Source organism: Schistocerca nitens, chromosome 9 (assembly GCF_023898315.1).
Source record: "Schistocerca nitens isolate TAMUIC-IGC-003100 chromosome 9, iqSchNite1.1, whole genome shotgun sequence".
NCBI lineage: Eukaryota > Metazoa > Arthropoda > Insecta > Orthoptera > Acrididae > Schistocerca > Schistocerca nitens.
Window position 1 is genome coordinate 312,841,262 of NC_064622.1, and position 19,803 is coordinate 312,861,064.

A 19,803-nucleotide genomic window follows, 5' to 3' on the forward strand; every position below is an offset into this window, starting at 1 on the left:
AATTTCTGCTATAGTACTCATTGAAGACTTCAGGCATTGCCCTATTGATAGCCAAATGTTAGAATTTTCTTTACAATGACTGTATACCATGGAGAATCTAGCCCACCATGAATTAGTCTACTAGGTACATATCTATCAACTTCATAGTCCACTGTTCTTCTGAATCTGAGCCACAGTTCTTCTACATGTTCTTCTCCAAAGCTAAATTTTAAAGTTCCTTACCAAGATAAGACACAACTGATTCTTTATGTAGTTTGCTTAAAATATAAGTCCCTCTACATGTTATAGTTGCTGATTGTACTTTGGTAATCGTTGCTACAACAGCCCCATGGTCACTGATAGTTTCTACATGGACATCCTCAGAGAGGTTAGGTCGTTTTGTTACTATTAGGTCCAATATATTTCCATGAATAGTGGCCTTCCAAACAATATATCCTAGGTAGTTCTCAGAGAGAACATTTAATAATGTTTTGCAGGATATATCACTGCTTTGCTTTGACACTGGCACAATTCAAAAACTACCAATTTTACACTACCAACGGTTACAACTTTGTATGCAATCTAAATTAAGACATAGAATTCTGAAGGTAAAAAAATAAACACTAGTCTGTGGACTCAAACTAAACATTATAATGATACTGCAGATGATTATAAAAGGAAGCATAAAATTTGAGGATATGGTTATGCTTAATTAAGTCAAGTAAGTCTTTCTTCTTTCTCTCACGTAATGGGTGCTTTTGGCATAAGTGGATTGAAGTATCAGAGAATCCTTTGCTTTTTGTCTTTTCTTCAGATGAGTATCAATTTCCTTGAAGTCATTGTCCATATATGTATCACCTTTACAATTTTGATATCACTTATTCTTATAATATCTTTATTTTGAAATGGAGCTTCACTTTCTTCATGTGAAATTTCAATATCAATGTATGGTCGACCAGTCTTTTTAGCAGAATGGATTAAAGATATGAAATGGTCTGGTGTATATATTGAATCTCTTTTTAATACTCATTTTACCTCCCTTTTGATCACAGAGTGAGCACTATTACCTTTGTTTAGGGTGTGTTCCTTCATCAAAAATGTGTGGATAATTGACACGATATCAGGAAATATATTAACAGCAAACAGGTACAAACAAAATGTGTATCTGTTCTTTCGTTGGCCACTGCAGTTGTCTGTATAGAAAAAACCTAGTTTGTTCCGTCATTGAAAGGGCTTTTTGTGTACCACAACCCCTTCGCCCTTGGTCCAAACAAAACAGGACACATCATTTGTTTTAAGATCATAAAAAGTAAGGTTGAATACAAGAAGTTCACTTTTATACTAAAATGCTGAGATTTCCCCCTTTGGACACTGAAAAACGGCTTGCATGTCAAAACACGTCACTTTGGTGTTATAACAGTTTTCCTCTTTGTCTGTTTTCTTCCCTTTACGAGCTAATCTCCCCCCCCCCCCCCCCCCCCCCAATAAGTGTTGGTCATAGCTTTCTTTAAGTTCCTCTGTTTCTGCATTAGGCGCATTCTGGTAAGCGACTTGGGTTGGGCTGTGGTTGTACTGCCATCTGTATATTCTTTACTTGAATTAGCTTGAAAGTAATGACTGGGTATTTTTGGAATTGAATTTATGTGCTGTCTAACTCCCTCTTTAATTTTCTCATTTATCTGTTGTGATCTGGTGCAATATTGCTCATTGAAAGATCAACTTTCTTCTCTAATACAGTTTGAATGACCCTATGATTTATATCCAAGGTATTCATAAGAACATCTTGTAAACTCTTAATTGGTTCCCATCTTTTTGGAAATGAAAAGCATTGTTTGCTTTTCTGCTACTTCCTTCTTTAACATATCGGTATGTAGGCGTGACTTTTAACACACTCACAGCAATGAAGTCTCGCTGTGTACGTAAATCCCCCATATGCCAGTAATTATAAAAACTCTTCTTCTGAAATTTTTCCGTACATTTCAGCCTGTATTTCTCAGGGCAAGCCTCTTTTAATTCATTGTCTCTTACTTCTTTCTTAGTTCTATTGGAAATGTATGGCTTACCAGTATTTCTAAGCTTCTTGGTAGAATGAGTTGACCAATTGTTCATTTTTTTTTTTCTTCTTTTTCTCTCCATTTTCATTGCAGTGGAAGTTTCAATGCTGTGATCATTCCTGTCACTTAGATCATTATCAGATTCTGTTCTTGTAGTTGGCATTGGCATCTGAATCAAAAATATATTCTTGATGTTCTTTGCCTGTCGAGTGTTTATCCGGGTGGCTGTTCTCATTTGCTTCTACCTTTTTTACTTCTACATCCATTGATCCCACTAAAAATGAAGTAACCAGTATTAAAAATATTGTCACTTTGTGTAAAAATTCAACAGTTGTTTACAAAATAACTATGTGGAAAAAATTATCTTCTGGCATGTCATAATCACATTATTTCATCCTTAACACATAAATAACTATTTGTATAGGCTATAATTACCTGCAGGAGTGTTTTCCCAAAACTTTTTTCAACCTTCGTTAACCTTTACAATGCCTTCTGGTACATTCTTATTGGAGACTTTGCAAAGCTTTAATATTAATGGAGTTCTTGTTTAGTTACACTGCATGCTTTCGCTATCAAAATATATATATATAAAAAAAAGAAAAACAGTAAACAATATAAACTCAAATTGTTTCTTATTTGTAGGTACAACTAAAAATAAGCCTAACAAACTTTCGTTTCAAAATAACATTTTATTAAAGGTGCAATATGATATAAAAGATAATATAATGAATTGTGCCACTGTTCGGGAAACTACCTCAGAAGGCTCTTGAGCAACTGAGGTTATGTCACTATTGTTGAAAGGCAGGTGGTAACTTGATAGCGGCACATGTGTCATCTAGTGGCAAACTACTAAAAACAGAAATATGCCAATTTACATGACAAATCTTTGCTAATGAAGTATTTTTTACAGAAAATGCAAAAACAAATCTTTTTAAGTTGTGCCACTACCAAAGCAGAGCAGTGATGTTATCATTGCCCATCACTGACAAAACTGTAATTTTCCCAATTGGTTGTTGGATGATTAAGGCTTCTCCAATGGTGACAGTACAATTGTGGAACTTTTGTATCAGTGAACTTTGATTTTCTCAAAATTTTCTGGAGGGGAGTCTGGTGGTCAATAGAAGGATCCAACTGCAATCTCACATGCTATTCCAGTTTCTCTTCCAGTGGATTTGAATTTGTGTACTGTGACAAATACACCACCCCCACCTACTATCCTTTCTATATACACTTAAATATTCCCAAATATCTCACTGTTATAATTTAAGGTTTTAACCAGCTTTCAGTACATAGTGTAACGTGAGCTCCACAGCTTTTTAGGACATTTCAAACTCTGGCACCTTGTTGCAAATGCTTTTCTAGGAAATCTTCCATCTTTGGGGGAAATGTCTTAGGATATTAAACTGACACTTTCAGGTTTCCCAGAGCTATCATCATCTGGAGTGGATGGAGATCAATGTTAGAGATCAGAATTGGAGTGAGTATGAGTCTAATCTACATCTGTGCTAATGGGCTTCCTTCATTCCTGCTGTAGTATCGCGAGTATTATGAGTCTGAGAACTGTGGCACTGTGGTCACTTCCTACTCATTCTCTCTTGTCACGACTTATTGTTAGTACGGAAGATGAGTACACAATCTTGCTGCTGTAAAGTAGCATTGACAAGGCGAAATGACAGATTGTCAGGATTAGATAGTGTTTAATGAAGCATCAGATGTCCTTTAATGAAGCTGTGTTTGTAAGACTGTGGAGGATATATAAGGTGAAAATAAGTTGATGCAAAGAAAAATTGCAAATACTCTGCTGGGTGGGAAAAAAATCAGTATGCCCTTTTAGAAGCTTACAATTCACTCAAGATTTATCATTGCAACAGTGCATATGGAGCACATGAAATTATTACATTTATGGGTCAATAGCGCAAACGATTCTTGGTTATCAGGTAGCGACCCATACTCCAATGCCCATATTAGTGTGTGGTGTAGCCTCAATGGACAGAAATGCAGGTTCTGATTGAGCCTGCATGGCAAATACTGTCCTGGAATACATTATGTCACACCTGCTCAATCTGTTCTCATAGTTCCGCAAGAGTTGTTGATTGAAGAGTCGCATCAGTCACTTCTTGTGCCATCATATCCCATACAGGTTCAGTTGGAGACGTCCGGAGATCATGCTGGCCAGGGAAGTTGCTTCATGTCTTGCAGAGCACGTTGAGTTGCACAGGCAGTGTGTGAGCAAGCATTATCCTGTTGAAACAACATATCACCTTCCTGTTGCAAGAACAGAAAAACAAAGGATCCAACAACATTCTGCATGTACCGAGTGCTGGTTATCATTCTCCAGAAACACTGGAGGCGTAAGAGAGTTGTAGCGTATTGCACCCCAGACCATAAGGCCTGGTGTGGGGCCAGTGTGTCTTCAACGAGTGCACTGTACAAGACAGCTCTCATCAGGTCTACTTTGGACACATAAATGATCATCACTTTCGAGTAAGCAGAATCTGCTTTAACCGCTGAAGTACATAGTGTGCCATTCCCTCTTCCAAGTGATCCTCTGATGGCACCAGTTGAACTGTGCATGTTGATGCTGTGGCATGAGTGGCAGACAGGTTAGAGCTCTGTGTGCCCATAGTTCTTCTGCTAATAACCACTTTACAACAGTTTGTGTTGACATGTCTCAGTTCACAAGCCCTCGTATCTGTGTTGTGGTAGCTGTACAATATGGTACTGTTGCCTTTACAATACGACGATCGTTGAGGGTGTCTGTCCTGTGTGGACTTCGAGAACCTCATCTGTGGGTGTGAGAATGTTAACGTGACCACTGATACCAGCATCGTTGCACAACTGATGCGGCACATCCAACTTGGGTAGCAATTCTCCAAAAGGGCCATCCCACGGCTCGGAAGGTCACAATTTGACCCGTTGAAAGCTTGTTCAGTTGGCTGCAGGAATGATGAGTGCATCTCTGTGGAATGGTTGCCTGCTTGCTTCACACATTTGCACCACACTGTGCCTTCTGACTATGAGCATGCCATATTAAAGAGTAGACACAGATGGCACTCTGGTAGCTACGTCACTGCGCTATCTGTTGACGGATGTCGCTGAAACCATTCTTAGTACATCTACAGTCCACCAGGTGACATATGCAATTGTCAGAGAAAAATTGATGTCAGATTTCCAGGTGTACTATTTTTTCCAGCAGTGTATGTTCCATTACAGGAGGAGAGTAATATCCGGAATAAGTTTCATGCTATAGTCTACGCTTCAGACATAAAACATACATATTGCATCCAGTGCAAACAAAATGGTTGTATCTTGTTTATTCTTCCTTCACCATGAGAAAATATGTCCTGTGTCAAACACAAACTGAGCACTGAGCAATGTCGCTTTATATCCCCCCAACAATAAAGTGCACTATTTCTGTCTTCATTTGGTCATGGCAACGTGCATTTATAGGCTATCAGTAAATTGTGTAACTTATAATACATTTACGTAATTTATTTTAATAATTAATCACTGTTTAGAGATTGCGCTTAATCCTAATGTCATGTTTTCTGGTACTGCCGTTACAGACTTGGTAACACATTGAAAGTGTATTTATGTCAGCATCATTGTTAGACACACTCTGAATATATATCAAATATTAAAGTAAATTTACAGCAGTCTTAGAAAAAGTTTGTTCTATATTAATTTATTTATAAACAGAACAATATTCACTGCTAACTGATCAGTCGTTATATTGGTATTAACTTGCTTTAGTCATTCACGCAGCTTGCACTTGAGAATGGCTTTGAAACTGGAATCATGTTTGTATGAAATAAGTGAATAGTAATTTATAGATTAATGGCAGAAATTTCTTTCAAAATGGTTGCATATATAGTGGGAATGGTGCAAGTCCGCAGTTGTGCTAGTGAACTCATGTACTCCCTCTCCTTTCTCTCCTTTCACAGCAAGTTGAATCCACTTGTATCCAACAATAGACTTAGGTGACAAGTGAACCTTGGCAGACACTCAAGAGTTGAGTCTTAAGGCTCATGGAGATGGCAAGTTCATTAATGACATCACAGGACTTTCTTTGGTGAATTTAAAGTGAATGTGTAGAGCTCATTTCTGATCTGTGATTTGCATAATCTAAAAAACATTGTGTGCACCCCACACACAGTCAGCTGCCTATGTAACAGTCTCTAATGTGTAGTGCACACCTGACCCATTTAGGGGAGCCTTATAGTTGTCAACTGTAAGCTGCAAGTTCAGGAAGTTACATGCTAGCTTGTCACGGAATCTTTGAAGTCGCTGGTTCCATCCTTCCATTCGAGTGAGAGCCATGGTGCCATGATCAGTTCTCGGGACATGGCTGAAAATTGTGAGCTTTGTTGACACACTTGCTCAAAGCTGGTTTTCTCAATCTTGTCTGCCAGTTGTTGGGATGATCAAAGTATGCCCTCATAGCTCAGACACAGACACTTTTACTCCAGTATGCACCTCAGTCTGTAGTTGATTGTTCCATATTCCCCCAGTGGTTGCTAGAATACCGTGTCAACATGTTAAATGAGGCCCCCAGCAAAAACACTGAATCTAGCTAGTGTTTCTGCCCATCCATTGCTGCCATTTTTGTAGGGGGACAATGCAATATTACACATTGGTCCATGTCGCCCCTATACAGAGCACTTCATCTGACTACTGACACATCACTCACAGTAAAATGGACAAGTAGTGATAGATCCTGGATTTCCTGTAGAGGCAATAGGATCCAGAGGAGAGGATAGTACTTTAAGGTATGTCTAGAACACAGCTCTTGGGAGCTCTCCCATTATACCTGTTTGCAGCAGTTTCCAATTCTTTGGTATTCATTGGTTTGATTTCTAGCTGCTTACTAACCCGTGTTGCTCAAGAACAGCATTCACTGTTGGTGCTCTGTTGTGACTGGTGCAAGGTGTGACAGAATTTTTAATTTCTGGATCTGTTAAGCTAAATATTTTACTAATTCCCTTTAAAACTGAAGCAGTTACTGTGCAAAACGATTTTTCTATCAAGGCTATGGAAAAGCCTGGGAGAAAAGATATGAACTTCCTATAAGTTTTTTTTGGTGTTACAGGGTTACAGTCACTAACAAACTTAAAAATAGCATTAATTTATGACACGTGAAGATGACTTGTACTCCTACCACAGGGGAAACTAAATGCAACATGACATATTAGCTATAATATTGCCACAAGCTGTGCTGCATGCCTGGTGGAGTAGCGGTTAGTGTTGTGGTCTGTCCTGCTACAGGTGGCCAGTTCAAAAACGTGTGACCAGGTTAGATGGTTTGTGAAACTCTTTATGTTTATAAGAATGCGTATTCTGGAATATTCCGTGTTTGCATAAATAGTTGTACTCTCCATCCAGGAGATGAGTTACATTCTGGCTGCATGTTTGTGTCTGTAATCTACTTTCAGTCCTAAGTGTTATTCTTTAGTGACCATCCTGGTTTTGAAATTGGACTGGATTGTAGTTATGACATAACAATACGTTGTACAGCAACTATATGACAGATAACAATTTACTACAAAATAGATTATACACAAAACTCGTAACTATCAAAAATTTTTGAAAATTGCTTTTATTCACATTAATATATACTGAAATTTAGGGTGAATGATTATTTCAGCAGTAACTGTAAATCATAAAGGCTGATTTTTTTATATCTGCTACGGTTGCAGGTTCGAATCCTGCCTCAGGCATGGATTTGTGTGTCCTTAGGTTAGTTAGGTTTAAGTAGTTCTAAGTCTGGGGGACTGGTGACTTCAGATGTTAAGTCCCATAGTGCTTAGAGCCATTTGAACAATTTTTATGGCACTATTGTTGGTTCATCTAAATGAGGCAGAGAGCATAGACAAAAAAGTGATTTGCAAGATTTGCAAATTATACCAATTAGCAAAGTGTGATATTAAATTCAAAAGATACCTTTACCTCATTATTTATAAGGTATGTCAACTTCCATTTGTGTAATATTTCTGTGGGAGGATGCTCTGTAAAAGTTCAATAGAAAAAGCTGTAGAAAATACTGCTTATAGGAAGAATAAAATGGGTGATTTCATCTCAAATCATACAGGTCATGTCAACTTGTGATAATGAATTTCTGTGTAAAAATACATGTATTGGTCCTCTATATATCATAATGTTAATGTTTGAAATAAAGTATTTTTGTTTTATCTTAATTTTTGTAAATGGTATGGCCCTTTGAAAAATGTATATTTTGTAAATAACTCTTAAAAGAAAGGAGAGAACAAAAATAAAATAAAAGTAATAAACTAAAAGTACTGAAGATCTGGTAGATGTTTTGCGTTAAAGCTCCCTCTTAGTGTGTTGAAATTTAGTTGACACCCCCACACTTATGGGCTCCCTTTAACTTACAAATTTAAGACAGAAATACGAAATTTAAGTTAATTTTTTCACTCCCACCCCCCACCCCCCCTTTCCTGGTGTGGAAAGTCACAGAACACTACCTTTTCTGTTTTCTGTCATGTTACCAGGTACTACTGATGTAATTTATAAACAGTATCTTCTCTGCTCCAGCTATCCATATGATGTAAATATTTATTACTAAAAGTGTAAAAAAAATGCATTTTTACTAGTTTTTATGAATTACTTACTCGAAAGCCAGCCGGAGTGGCCGTGCGGTTCTAGGTGCTACAGTCTGGAACCGAGCGAGCGCTACGGTCGCAGGTTCGAATCCTGTCTCGGGCATGGATGTGTGTGATGTCCTTAGGTTAGTTAGGTTTAATTAGCTCTAAGTTCTAGGCGACTGATGACCTCAGAAGTTCAGTCGCATAGTGCTCAGAGCCATTTGAACCAGCCATTTACTCGAAAACCCTCATCCCAAAACTTTTGAGAATCACACGAAATATTGCTTGGTTAATATGTTAGTAGTCAGTGCAAACACAGTGGGCAATATTTATCTGTGTAAAGTGTTAAAAAATTTTCAACATTCTGCGTATTTCACATCACTGAATTTCTAGTGTAAAATATGCATGTTGGCAACATTGTTTCCAGTGCTCTGTTGTTTATAACAAATGAATGAGAACTTGCACATAAACCATTCTGCATCAAGTTTTGTGGTTTGTTTTAACTTTTTGTTATATATAGTGTCAGTGAGGAAATATAGTAATGACAGAGAGAGGTGTGTGGACTATGAAAGAAGACACAAGAAGGTGGTGTTTAAGAAAAGTTAAAAATACTTGGAAATCTGTCAGAGGTATTGCAGAAATATCTTGATCCTCAAGTAACAGTATTAGCATCACATCCATTGTGCAGGAATTTCTACACTCAGTACAAGAAGAAATTTAGTGACAACCGAACTGAGCAATCACCATCACCCGAATATGAAACTGAAGAAGACGGTGCAGATGATTATATTCCTGGGTGTGAAGTTGTTGGTGTGTTGAATGTTAGCATATCTGCTGTAGTCCTTACTACATCCCGCGTTAAACATTCCAGAAAAGGTAAGAACCACAAGAGCACGGCATGTAAAAAGAAAATTGGAACTTTTACACAAGCAGCATCTTCAAAACTTTGTGAAGATAGTGATATGTGCATGAAATGTGATGTGTGGTTTCAAAACCTAAGTACTGCTACCTTAAAGCCACCTATACTGTGAAAGTACAGTTACTGACACTGATAGCAGAAGATACAGACATACATATCCACTCCCTCACATTATTTTATTTCAAAAGTTCATATTGTAAAAAAATGAGAAAGGTATTTGAGCATGCCCAGATTCTTACTGTGGACATCTGTTGTAAGATGATAAGCTTACTATTGCTCTGGAAAATTACCTAATTTATGACAAAGATTGCAGCAGGCAAAGTTCTAACCAGGTTGATGTTATCTCTGTTAGTGAAAGTGGTGAAAAAGTTAAAAAGGTAAAAAGATATATTACAAGATCAATAAGAGAAGCATATCTCCTAACGAAAAAGAGGAACCTGAATTTAAAAATTGGTCTCGCAAAATTCCATTCCTTATGACCAAAATGGGTAAAATGCAAGCCAGTGAAGAAAGTATGTGCATGCACCAACATGAAACTTCTTTGTTTCGCAATAAGTAGTGTCACAAGAAAGAAATACACAGAGATGGACCTGATGCTTTTGTGTATGTGTCAAGAGCCGCAAGGTAAATGTTGTTGCAGGAGTGTGCAATGTGTCCTGGTGCTGAAGTGACGACCGTTGTAGCATTACACCTTCAGGATATTGACAGTGAAGTAACTTAATGCATTATTGGAGGGAGGAGAGTTGGTGAAGAAGACAATAGAGCTAGAGAAGTTTGTTACAGAGGTTAGGCATGGGGCCATGAAAAAATAGCTCACCATCATATCCAGATGATTCAGAGACAGGTCACAGCAGAAGTAAAATCAGCGTCATCCCAGAATACTGACACATTAGTTCTTCATTTCAACTTTGCTGAGAACTGGTCTGTTGCTTTGCAGAACGAAATTGTTACCACTGGCACACATCACAGGTATCAATATTCATATGTGTTGCTTACTTCCTTGGAACATCACACTGTCTAGAGGCCATGCATTTCTTAAACATGTGTGTGACTGATGGTACAGCATCTCATTTTTAAAAACCGCTTTCAGCTTTATGGGCTTGGTCAACACTGTAGTCCAGGAATTAATACAAAAAATGATTATTTTCAGCAACAGGTCATATAAAAAGTGCATGTGATGGGGTAGGAAGTCTCTGTATCCATCTAGAAGATTTAATCTCCAGCATGAAACTGTTGATGCTGTAAGAGATGCTACTGGATTCGTACACACCACATCAACATTAGTAACAAACGTGAAACTCTTAATTCTAAATGAAAGTATATTAAGGGAACTGGGTTCAAAGAAAGAGAGAGATAATGGTCCGCTATGAAGCCCATGATAGGAATTCAATAGTCACTACTAGGTTGCATCCCAGAGTGGCATATACATTGCAAGAACGGTTCTCCATGAAATGTCGCCTGTTAATGTGTATGAAATGCAGACACAACATTATACATTAAAAGACTTTGTAGTAGTGAGTCACTTAATTGCTTGTGTGTATGGCAATGGTGGGTGAGACGGATAATAAGTGTCTCTTATAGGGTGCAAGATATAAGTCTCCTTTAAGACACCTCATGGTCCTGCTAATGCTTTGAAATGGCCAAGTACTGCTCTTGTTGGAGCATCCTTGTCCATATGCAAATTCAGCTCAGCTATACAAGTTCAATCAGAAGCAGATGGGGGCAAAAAAACTCTTTTTCAACAGTGCAGTGTTGAATTGTAGACAATTTTAATTCATACAAAGTCATGAAGAAATAAAATCATGACACAAGACTAATAATTTTGAGCAAAATTATGAATTGTTTTCCACTTGATTATAATGTTGTAAAGTAATTATTTTGATTCAGAAATACCAGTTTTGCATGACATCTACTTAAAATCAACAATTAATTTAAATATTTAAGTGTCCATGGTTTCTTGACCTTGAGAGTAGATTTATGTCTATTTAAAAAATTTCTCACATTTTGTACAGACAAGTAATGCCTACTCTGTTGTACATTCCCTAATTACAATGACCAACCAACATACCCTGTAATTTTTAGAACATTTATGATGGGGTTTTTGGAGAAAATAATTTCTAAATAGGCAAAACATTTTAGATTCTTTCATCTTTATGTACAAGTATTCTGATAGTTAAATTTCATATGTTAATGTCATAGCAGGCAGTTATCAGTCCTTCCACTTTATCATTTCTCAAGACAGTTGACATTCTGTGGCTATCCATATTTTTAAAGCATAATTTTGAAATTCGCAAAAAGGTAAATTTTCAGAGATTTTTTTTTTTTTTAAAGCAAGCTCAGAAGTGTGTACATATTAATTGTGTCTCGTAGTATTGGGAACAAGGTATTTATTGAAAATAAATTCAGATCTCTCTCACTTTTTGTTTCTTTATTACAATTTTTCGCTTTTGTTAAGACATTTTCACAAACACTCTCATGTAGAGAGGTGTGTAGTGTTTTAACAAATCATCAGAAAATCAAAATATTGTAATTTTGGAGAGGTGTTTTGTGAAAATTCAATATATATGTATATTTTTTCAAGAAACTTCAAAATAGTGATGTGACACATTCATTCTCAACCTGTATGATTTGAGATGAACTTGTCCAGGTAGTAGTGGTTTTGATGTCGGTTGATAATGTGTGTAGCGTTACGTTATGAAATAACAAGTATGTAGTGTGTGTCATGTTCATTATTTGGAAGTAAATGAACAGTGTAGCACTAGCTTTTTAAATTATAAAAAAAAATTATTTGCAGAAAAGTATTGTAAACTAGGGATGAACTGAATGAGATTGTGCAGTTTCAAATTGACTGTCTTTGTTTTGTCCCTGTATTCAGAATGATATAGTCTCCCATTTTCATGTGTCCATTCTGAGTTAGGTTTTTTGGGGGGTTCCCTGAATTACTTCAGGCAAATGCTAGGACAACCAACTGTGTGTCCCATCTTTGTCAAACTAGATCTAAAGGTATATAAAGGCATTTATACATTAAATTTTTATATGCTTTTAAACTTTAATACCATGACGTGTCCAGTATCTTTGTAAAAGTGATCCATGGGTGACTACTGCTACTAATGAAGCAGAACTGAAGCCAAAATAATCAAGATAAAACTTGCAAGTATTTCTTTGTGCTATGTGGCTATTATTTTTACTTAACTCTGTTTCTTATATCTCAAATATAGGCGTTTTTTTCCAGGAGCTCACTCCTGTTGAAATTATTGATGCCTTGCCGGGTGACTACGCTTCAGGAATGCAGTCACCATCATCCAACTATCCTGGGCATTTGAAAATGTCTCCTACAAGTTCAGCTTTTGGTATGAGGAGCCCACGTAAAAACATTGCCTGTGAGTATTATGATGTCACTAAGAACAGTTGTGTAGTATCAGCTCCAAACTATCTCCTTGTCTTCTAGTTGTGTGGTTTCACTCACTTTTGTTTCATTGACATCCATTGCTGATGTCCAGTCATGTTTATAGTCTTCCATATTCAGACTTATGTATGGATAAACAAAGTGTGTCATCTAAAATTGTGTAGTTTTGGTAACACATTTTCATTTTATTATTCACACTACAGATAATTTTTCACTAGATGTTACAAATTACATTAGCAACACAGTTTTACATTTATGTTCTTCATATAAATGAGTTGCTTGTTAACAGCCTTAGCATTGTGTCATATTATGAAACACACTTTCATTCCCATTTCTTTGCAGATGTTTGCATAAAAGAAAGATTTACTCGCCACCTATATACTGCTGACTACTTGTGTTCGTAAACTACTTTTTAAAAGTTTTTGCAACAGCTGGATATACGAGGGCTGGAATTTAAATAGTGGCAACTATTTAGTCACAACCGATACAAAAGAGTTACATGTTTGCACCTGTTACTGTCCTTCAAAGTAGTCACTATCATTGTGGAGAACCTGTTGCCAGCGATGTGGAAGGCATAATAAACTGTTAGCAGAGCCTGTTCTATTGATGGTGCGAATGGAGTGTACTACTGCCTGTCGAATCTCTGGAACAGTTTTGAAGCGAATGCCACGAAGTGGTTCCTTCATCTTTGGAATAAAATCAAAGTCATGAGGACTTTGGTCCAGGGAGTATGACGGATGGTACAGTACTTCCCAATCCCATCGACCGAACAGAGCAACCACAGCTTGCACTGTATGCACCTGCACATTGTCATGCAAAATGTTGGTTTGGTTGCACAGAAAGTGTTGCCGCTTCTTTTGCAAAGCTGGTCGCAGGTGATGCTCCAAAAACTAACAGTAATTCGACTTAAGTCCTTGTGACTTTGATTTGATTCCGAAGATGAAGGAACCACTTCATGGCATTTGCTTCAGAACTGTTCCAGAGATATGACAGACAGTAGTACGCTCCATTCGCACCATCAGTGTAACAGGCTGTGCTAACGGTATACTACGCCTTCCACGTTGCTGCCAACGGGTCCTACACAATGCTGGTGACTACTTTGAGGGACAGTAACAAGTGCAAACATGTAACTCTTTTGTATCAGTTGTGAATAAATAGTTGCCACTATTTAAGTTCCAATCCTCGTATATGTATTTGTTTGGCATTAGACTCAAGGGCAGCAGGAAACGAAAAATAACCATTATGAAACCAAGAATAAGAGCAAAAAACTAACACCACTGTGAAATAAAAGCAAACAGCAAACAAAATAAAGGCAGTGTGTTCGAAAGTGCAGATATATGCAAAATCAATATGAATTGTGGAACCCTATAATTAGGCTTCACAGTAATGAAAGGCATGTGACGTCTTTACTTGATACGAGCTCAGAATATGATTGATCTACCTCCCTGCTGAACCCTTAAAACTTCATGCCTTAAATATGCATTGGTCCGTGGCTGCCTACACACTTTTCTACAATGATTGTCAGGTGTCAGATAAATCTTGCACTTGTCGGTGAAGAGAATCTGACGCCATTGATCTGGATTCGATTTCAGGTGTTTAATTGTCCAACTTATTCTATACCATGATACTGTTTTTTACTGCAGTCCATAATACTCACTTAAAATACCATACTGTTTCGTGGTGGTTACATACTGCTTGGACCATTCTGGTTGCCAGGAAACAGGCAATGTACAGTGTGGTCGCATTCTTCTCTGGTTACCTATAAGCCTACTTCAAATACTAACACCCCTTCTTCCATTAACATGACAATGTGTTTAGGGCATAAGCTGGAACTGATTCTTCAAAGTATGTTGAGAGGCTGAACAGTGTGCACCAACCACATTGCTCCATTCATGATTGGAGACAAAATATGCTCTCTCAAACTGCTCTGAGAAGCAAATTCCCATTTATCTCCATTACAAAGATGGCTGTACATAGCAATTTCCTCTGGTCTGGAGACTATTGAGTAAGAAGTTTCCAGTGAAAAAGTTACAATCTATGCAAGTCACAAAGGCTGGTGCAAAAATCGATTTAGGCAGTTTCTTTACTGCAATCAAGAGTTTTATTTGAAACACCATGGTGGAATAGCATAAGTAATTCCAAACTGTGAGTATGCATGGAAGATTTATCAGCATTTAATTATTGAGATTGTGGAGACGGTGTGTGTTACCCATGCAGCACCATGTCTTGTATGCCTAAAAAGGTTTATGCAGTGCTGGCTCAACCATGAAATAAAATGGAGACATAAAAGCAAGTGCCAGTATGCCTCATTATTTGCCATATCAGCATGTGAGTGAGTTTGAGTCATCAGTCTCAGAGTGAACACTGGATCACACAATGCAGTGGTGGGTCAGCACCATCTAATACTGAGCTGGGCTCATATTTTCATATCGTAGCAGGATGACATGGTCAGATGTGGAAAGGAATTTGGTAATTTTGTTGTGATACCAGCTTGTACCATAGTTTCCGTTGTCTATAAGTTCACGTGACATGTTGCCCATTAAGTTTGTGTGCAGTGTAGTTGAATAGAATATTAGAATAGAATATTTTTATTCACCTTTCAGTATTTTTCATACAATTGGCTTCATCAAAGTTTTCAGTGGAGTACAGTGAAGCACAATAAACACTTACATACACAGAATTATTTAGCTTATTTAAGAATTGAAAACATTTCTTTAACACTTATTAAAAGCTTAAATTATAATGAGTATTTCCTAGGAATTCTTTGGTTGTATAGAATTCATTGCATTTTAACCAGTTTTGCAATACACTCTTGAATTTATTGAATTGGGCTGTAAGAGCTGAGTATGGTAACTTACTGAAAAAATTTATGCCCAAATGTTTATAGTTATTATGGACAACAGCTAGCCTCGATGGACAACAACTAGCCTCGAAAAAGGAAAATCCAACAAGCGACTATTTCTGGTATTGTGTGTATGTGTACATCACATCTCGTGCTGAATTTGTCCAGATTTTCTTTAGCATACATGAAACAGTTATATATGTACATGCTAGGTACTGTCATTACACTGAGATATTTAAAGTGGTTTCTGCAGGAATATCTGGGTTCTAATCCTAGTATACATCTGATGGCCTTCTTTTGCCATCTGAAAATACATTTAGCCCCTGAGGAATTACCCCAGAGCAAAATTCCATTCTCTAGATGGGAATGGAATAAAGCAAAATATGAGTGGAGTAACAGCTGTTTGTGGCTTAAATGGACAATGTCAGGCTACTAAATTCACTCTCAGGATACAAGTTAGCATCAAGTTTTTGCAGAAAAAAGCGGTATGGGGGATCATGTATATTAGTAGAACAGACACAAAACTTCGAAGCCAAAACTACTTTCAATTGTTTAAATGAGGAACAGGTATTCGAAAGCTGTTTCACTGAGCTGTCTAAATACAGTTTACTAATCATAAGCATATATCATGTCCCGGAATATTGGGCTACTAGGGCATTTCTAGAGAAATTTGAAACTCTGCTAAGTAGGTTGCAGGTAGGGAAACCATATAAAAAGATTGTAATTTGTTCTGATTTTAATATAGATATGAGACGAAAACAGATTTGATACCACCCTGAAGGATTTGTTGGCTACAAACGGCTAAACACTAAATTTTACTGAGTGCATCAGGGTAACAGCCACTTCTGCCACAAGCATTGATAATATAGTGAGCAGCAAAAATTATGGGAATAGAGAAAAACATGTATTAGAATTAGGAATATCTGATCACTCAGCACTTTTTATGTCATTGCCATACATAGACAAAACATTTAGGCACACAGTAAAATTGGTCAGAAATTTCAGCCAGCCAAATATAAACACATTTATCTTGAAATTAAAGGAAACCCACTGGACCTTCAGTAACCAGTGTTCAGTAAACAATAATCACAACACTTTCATATGTGAATCCAAGAACATTTTCAACAAATGCTTTCCCCTCGTATCAACACATGATAAATACAATAAAAGTAAGACATGGATTACGGAAAGTATCAGGATCTCTAGTATTATAAAGAGGGAAATGCATAAGGAAGCGAAAACCAACCATGATGCTGAATTTATTAGGTACAAAATCAAATACAAAAAATTTTTGATCGGGTAGTTAAACAAGCAAAACAAATTGCAAACAGTAAATATATAGCTAACGCCTCAAATAAATCAAAAGCAGTATGGTAGGTTGTCAATAAAGAAACAGGTTCTGAAGAAACAAAACATTTTAATTACGAACTAGAAAATTGGTGGGAATACTGTTACTAACACTCGGCACATCTGTGAAGAATTTAATAAGTACTTCATAAGCACAAACAAAATTCATAACTTCTTGCTTCCACAAATAAGACCTGATGCAGTACTGCAGGAATTAAGAGAGTTTAAATTTACTGCAGTATCATGTCATGGAAGTAGCTAACATCATACAATCCTTAAAAAATCTCAAATCTGTGGGCTGGGATGAAATTCCAACAAATATCATAAAGGCAGGAAGTGACAGCATTGCACCTCAACTCTGTAAAATAATAAACCAATCATTTGATGAGGACTGCTTTCCAGACAGACTGAAATATGCTGAAGTCTGTCCAATCTACAAAAAGGGAAGACAAGATGATTTAGTAAATTTCCACCCAGTGTCTATACTCCCAGTTTTCTCTAAAATAGTTGAACAAATATTATGTAATCAATTAGAAAAGTACAATAAGGAAGGTAATATTATTCTCAATAACCAATATGGGTTTAGGAAGGGACAAAACACTTAACAAGCTGTAAATGAACTAATCTCTACAGTAAGTAAATGCCTTGACAACAAACAAATTGTATCTGGTATTTTTTGTGTCCTCGCAAAGGCGTTCGACACAGTAAACCATAAGCTACTGCTCCAAAAATTGGGTAGCTATGGCTTCCATGGAAAATCTATAAAATGGTTTTCATCTTATCTCAAAAACAGATACCAAATGGTGGTGATACATCAAAAGGGAGAGAAAACTTGCTCTAGCTGGAAAGAAATTCAAGCAGGCATGCCCCAGGGCTTGATATTAGGACCACTTCTGTTCTCATATTACATAAATGACATGCCTAACAAAATAAATATAGATACAGTCCTTTACGCAGATGACTCAACTGCTGTAGTCTGCTGCAAAAACACTGATGAATTAGTAAGCACCACGAAACAAACTCTACAAGAACTTGAACAATGGATAAAAGATAATGCTATGAAATTAAATCTTGAAAAAACCCAAATCATACACTTCAGGACCAAACAAACTGCTGAATGTCTGAATGTATATCGCAAATAGAATATTCAGGTAAAGAACTGACCACAGTTGATTCTGTAAAATTTCTTGGGATAACTTTAAATAAAAACTTGCAATGGACCGACCATGTGGACAGTTTACTGAAGAGATTAAATAGTTTAGTTTATGCAATGAGGGCAGTACACAAAGTAACAGATTTAACGGTGAAGAAAACTGTATACCACGCGTATTTCTTAACACTTATAAGATATGGAATAATTATTTGGGGTGCTGAAAAGACAAATCTCATTTGAATCTTCAAACTACAGAAAAAATAATCAGAGCAATGACAGGAACCAATAGTAGACATTCATGCAAACCACTGTTCGAAAGCCTGGACTTCGTGACAATCCCTTCCATCTTCATATATGAAATACTTCTCTTTGAACAGAAAAACTCGCATCTATTTGAAGGAAATACATTCACACATGCCTATGAAACTAGACATAAATTGAAATACATGCTACCTTGTCACCGACTCACAGTATATGAAAATACTCCATATTCCATGGCTCTGAAGATCAGAAATAAGATAAGGTCACTATTTGGGGAATCCACATTGGAGACCATTGGAACATACCTAAAAAGCAAATGTTATTATAGTCTAGAAGAATTTCTAAATGAATAAAAAGCAAATGTTATAGTCTAGAAGAATTTATAAATAGGAATAGGGAGTAAGGATACAAGTACAAATGGTATACTTTCAAAGCCATATAGATACAAAGTATACACGTTCACTGTATATTCATGTTTATGTATAGAATTATAGTTTGAATGGCAGTTTGTATTCTGTTCAGTACATCCATACTTCATGTAGGTGTGTGAAGGCTATGGTAATGATTCGATGAGTTACGAAAAGATTTAAAATATAATGTTCTATTTTTATTATAATAAGCAATGTATGTATTATGTATTTCCTGTAGTATATAAAATACTGTAACAACTTAGGTTAAAGACTGATGAGTCACCAATGTTCTCAATTGAATGATTGTATAAAAACATGTTATGCGAAAATAAGGTATCTTGTCTTATCTCACACTGTTTCTCAATTTGTACAGTAAAAAAAGTACACGGGCTAGTTTGCTGCACAGGTGATTGGTGTTGTTCTTCCCAGGAGAGTCTTTGGTCTATGTGCAACCCAAGTAGTTTCACAGCTTTATTTTTACTTTTTGTAGGTTTTAGATTAAAAATTATTTCTTCTGTTTTTGTATTGTTTATGCACAGTTGATTGGCCTGACACCAGTGACAAGTCATTTGCATCATTTCTCTGTTGTTATCCAGCACAGTTTGTAAATTGTCACCTGTGAGGTTATTAGTGTTATATCATCAGCGTACAGTATATTCTTACATGGTATATAATTCGAGAAATCGTTAATATAGACAATGAACAGGAAAGGCCCAAGAACCGAGCCTTTGGATTTTCCTCTTTTTATAGGGAGTATTGCTGATCTCTGCTTATTTGCATATACAAGCTGTAACCTATCGCTTAAATAAGATTTGAATAAGGTGAGTGGT

At 36.7% G+C, this 19,803-nt stretch overlaps 1 protein-coding gene across 3 annotated transcripts in view; it reads left to right on the plus strand.

Annotated features, from left to right (window-relative positions):
- LOC126204399 (histone-lysine N-methyltransferase SETDB1-like) overlaps positions 1-19,803 on the plus strand; it is a 334,147-nt gene that overhangs the window by 170,946 nt on the left and 143,398 nt on the right. For all 3 annotated transcript variants that reach the window (XM_049938777.1, XM_049938775.1, XM_049938776.1), the window contains one exon: positions 12,787-12,934. In XM_049938777.1, coding sequence (XP_049794734.1) covers positions 12,787-12,934 — 148 coding nt within the window. The remainder of the gene's footprint in view (positions 1-12,786; positions 12,935-19,803) is intronic.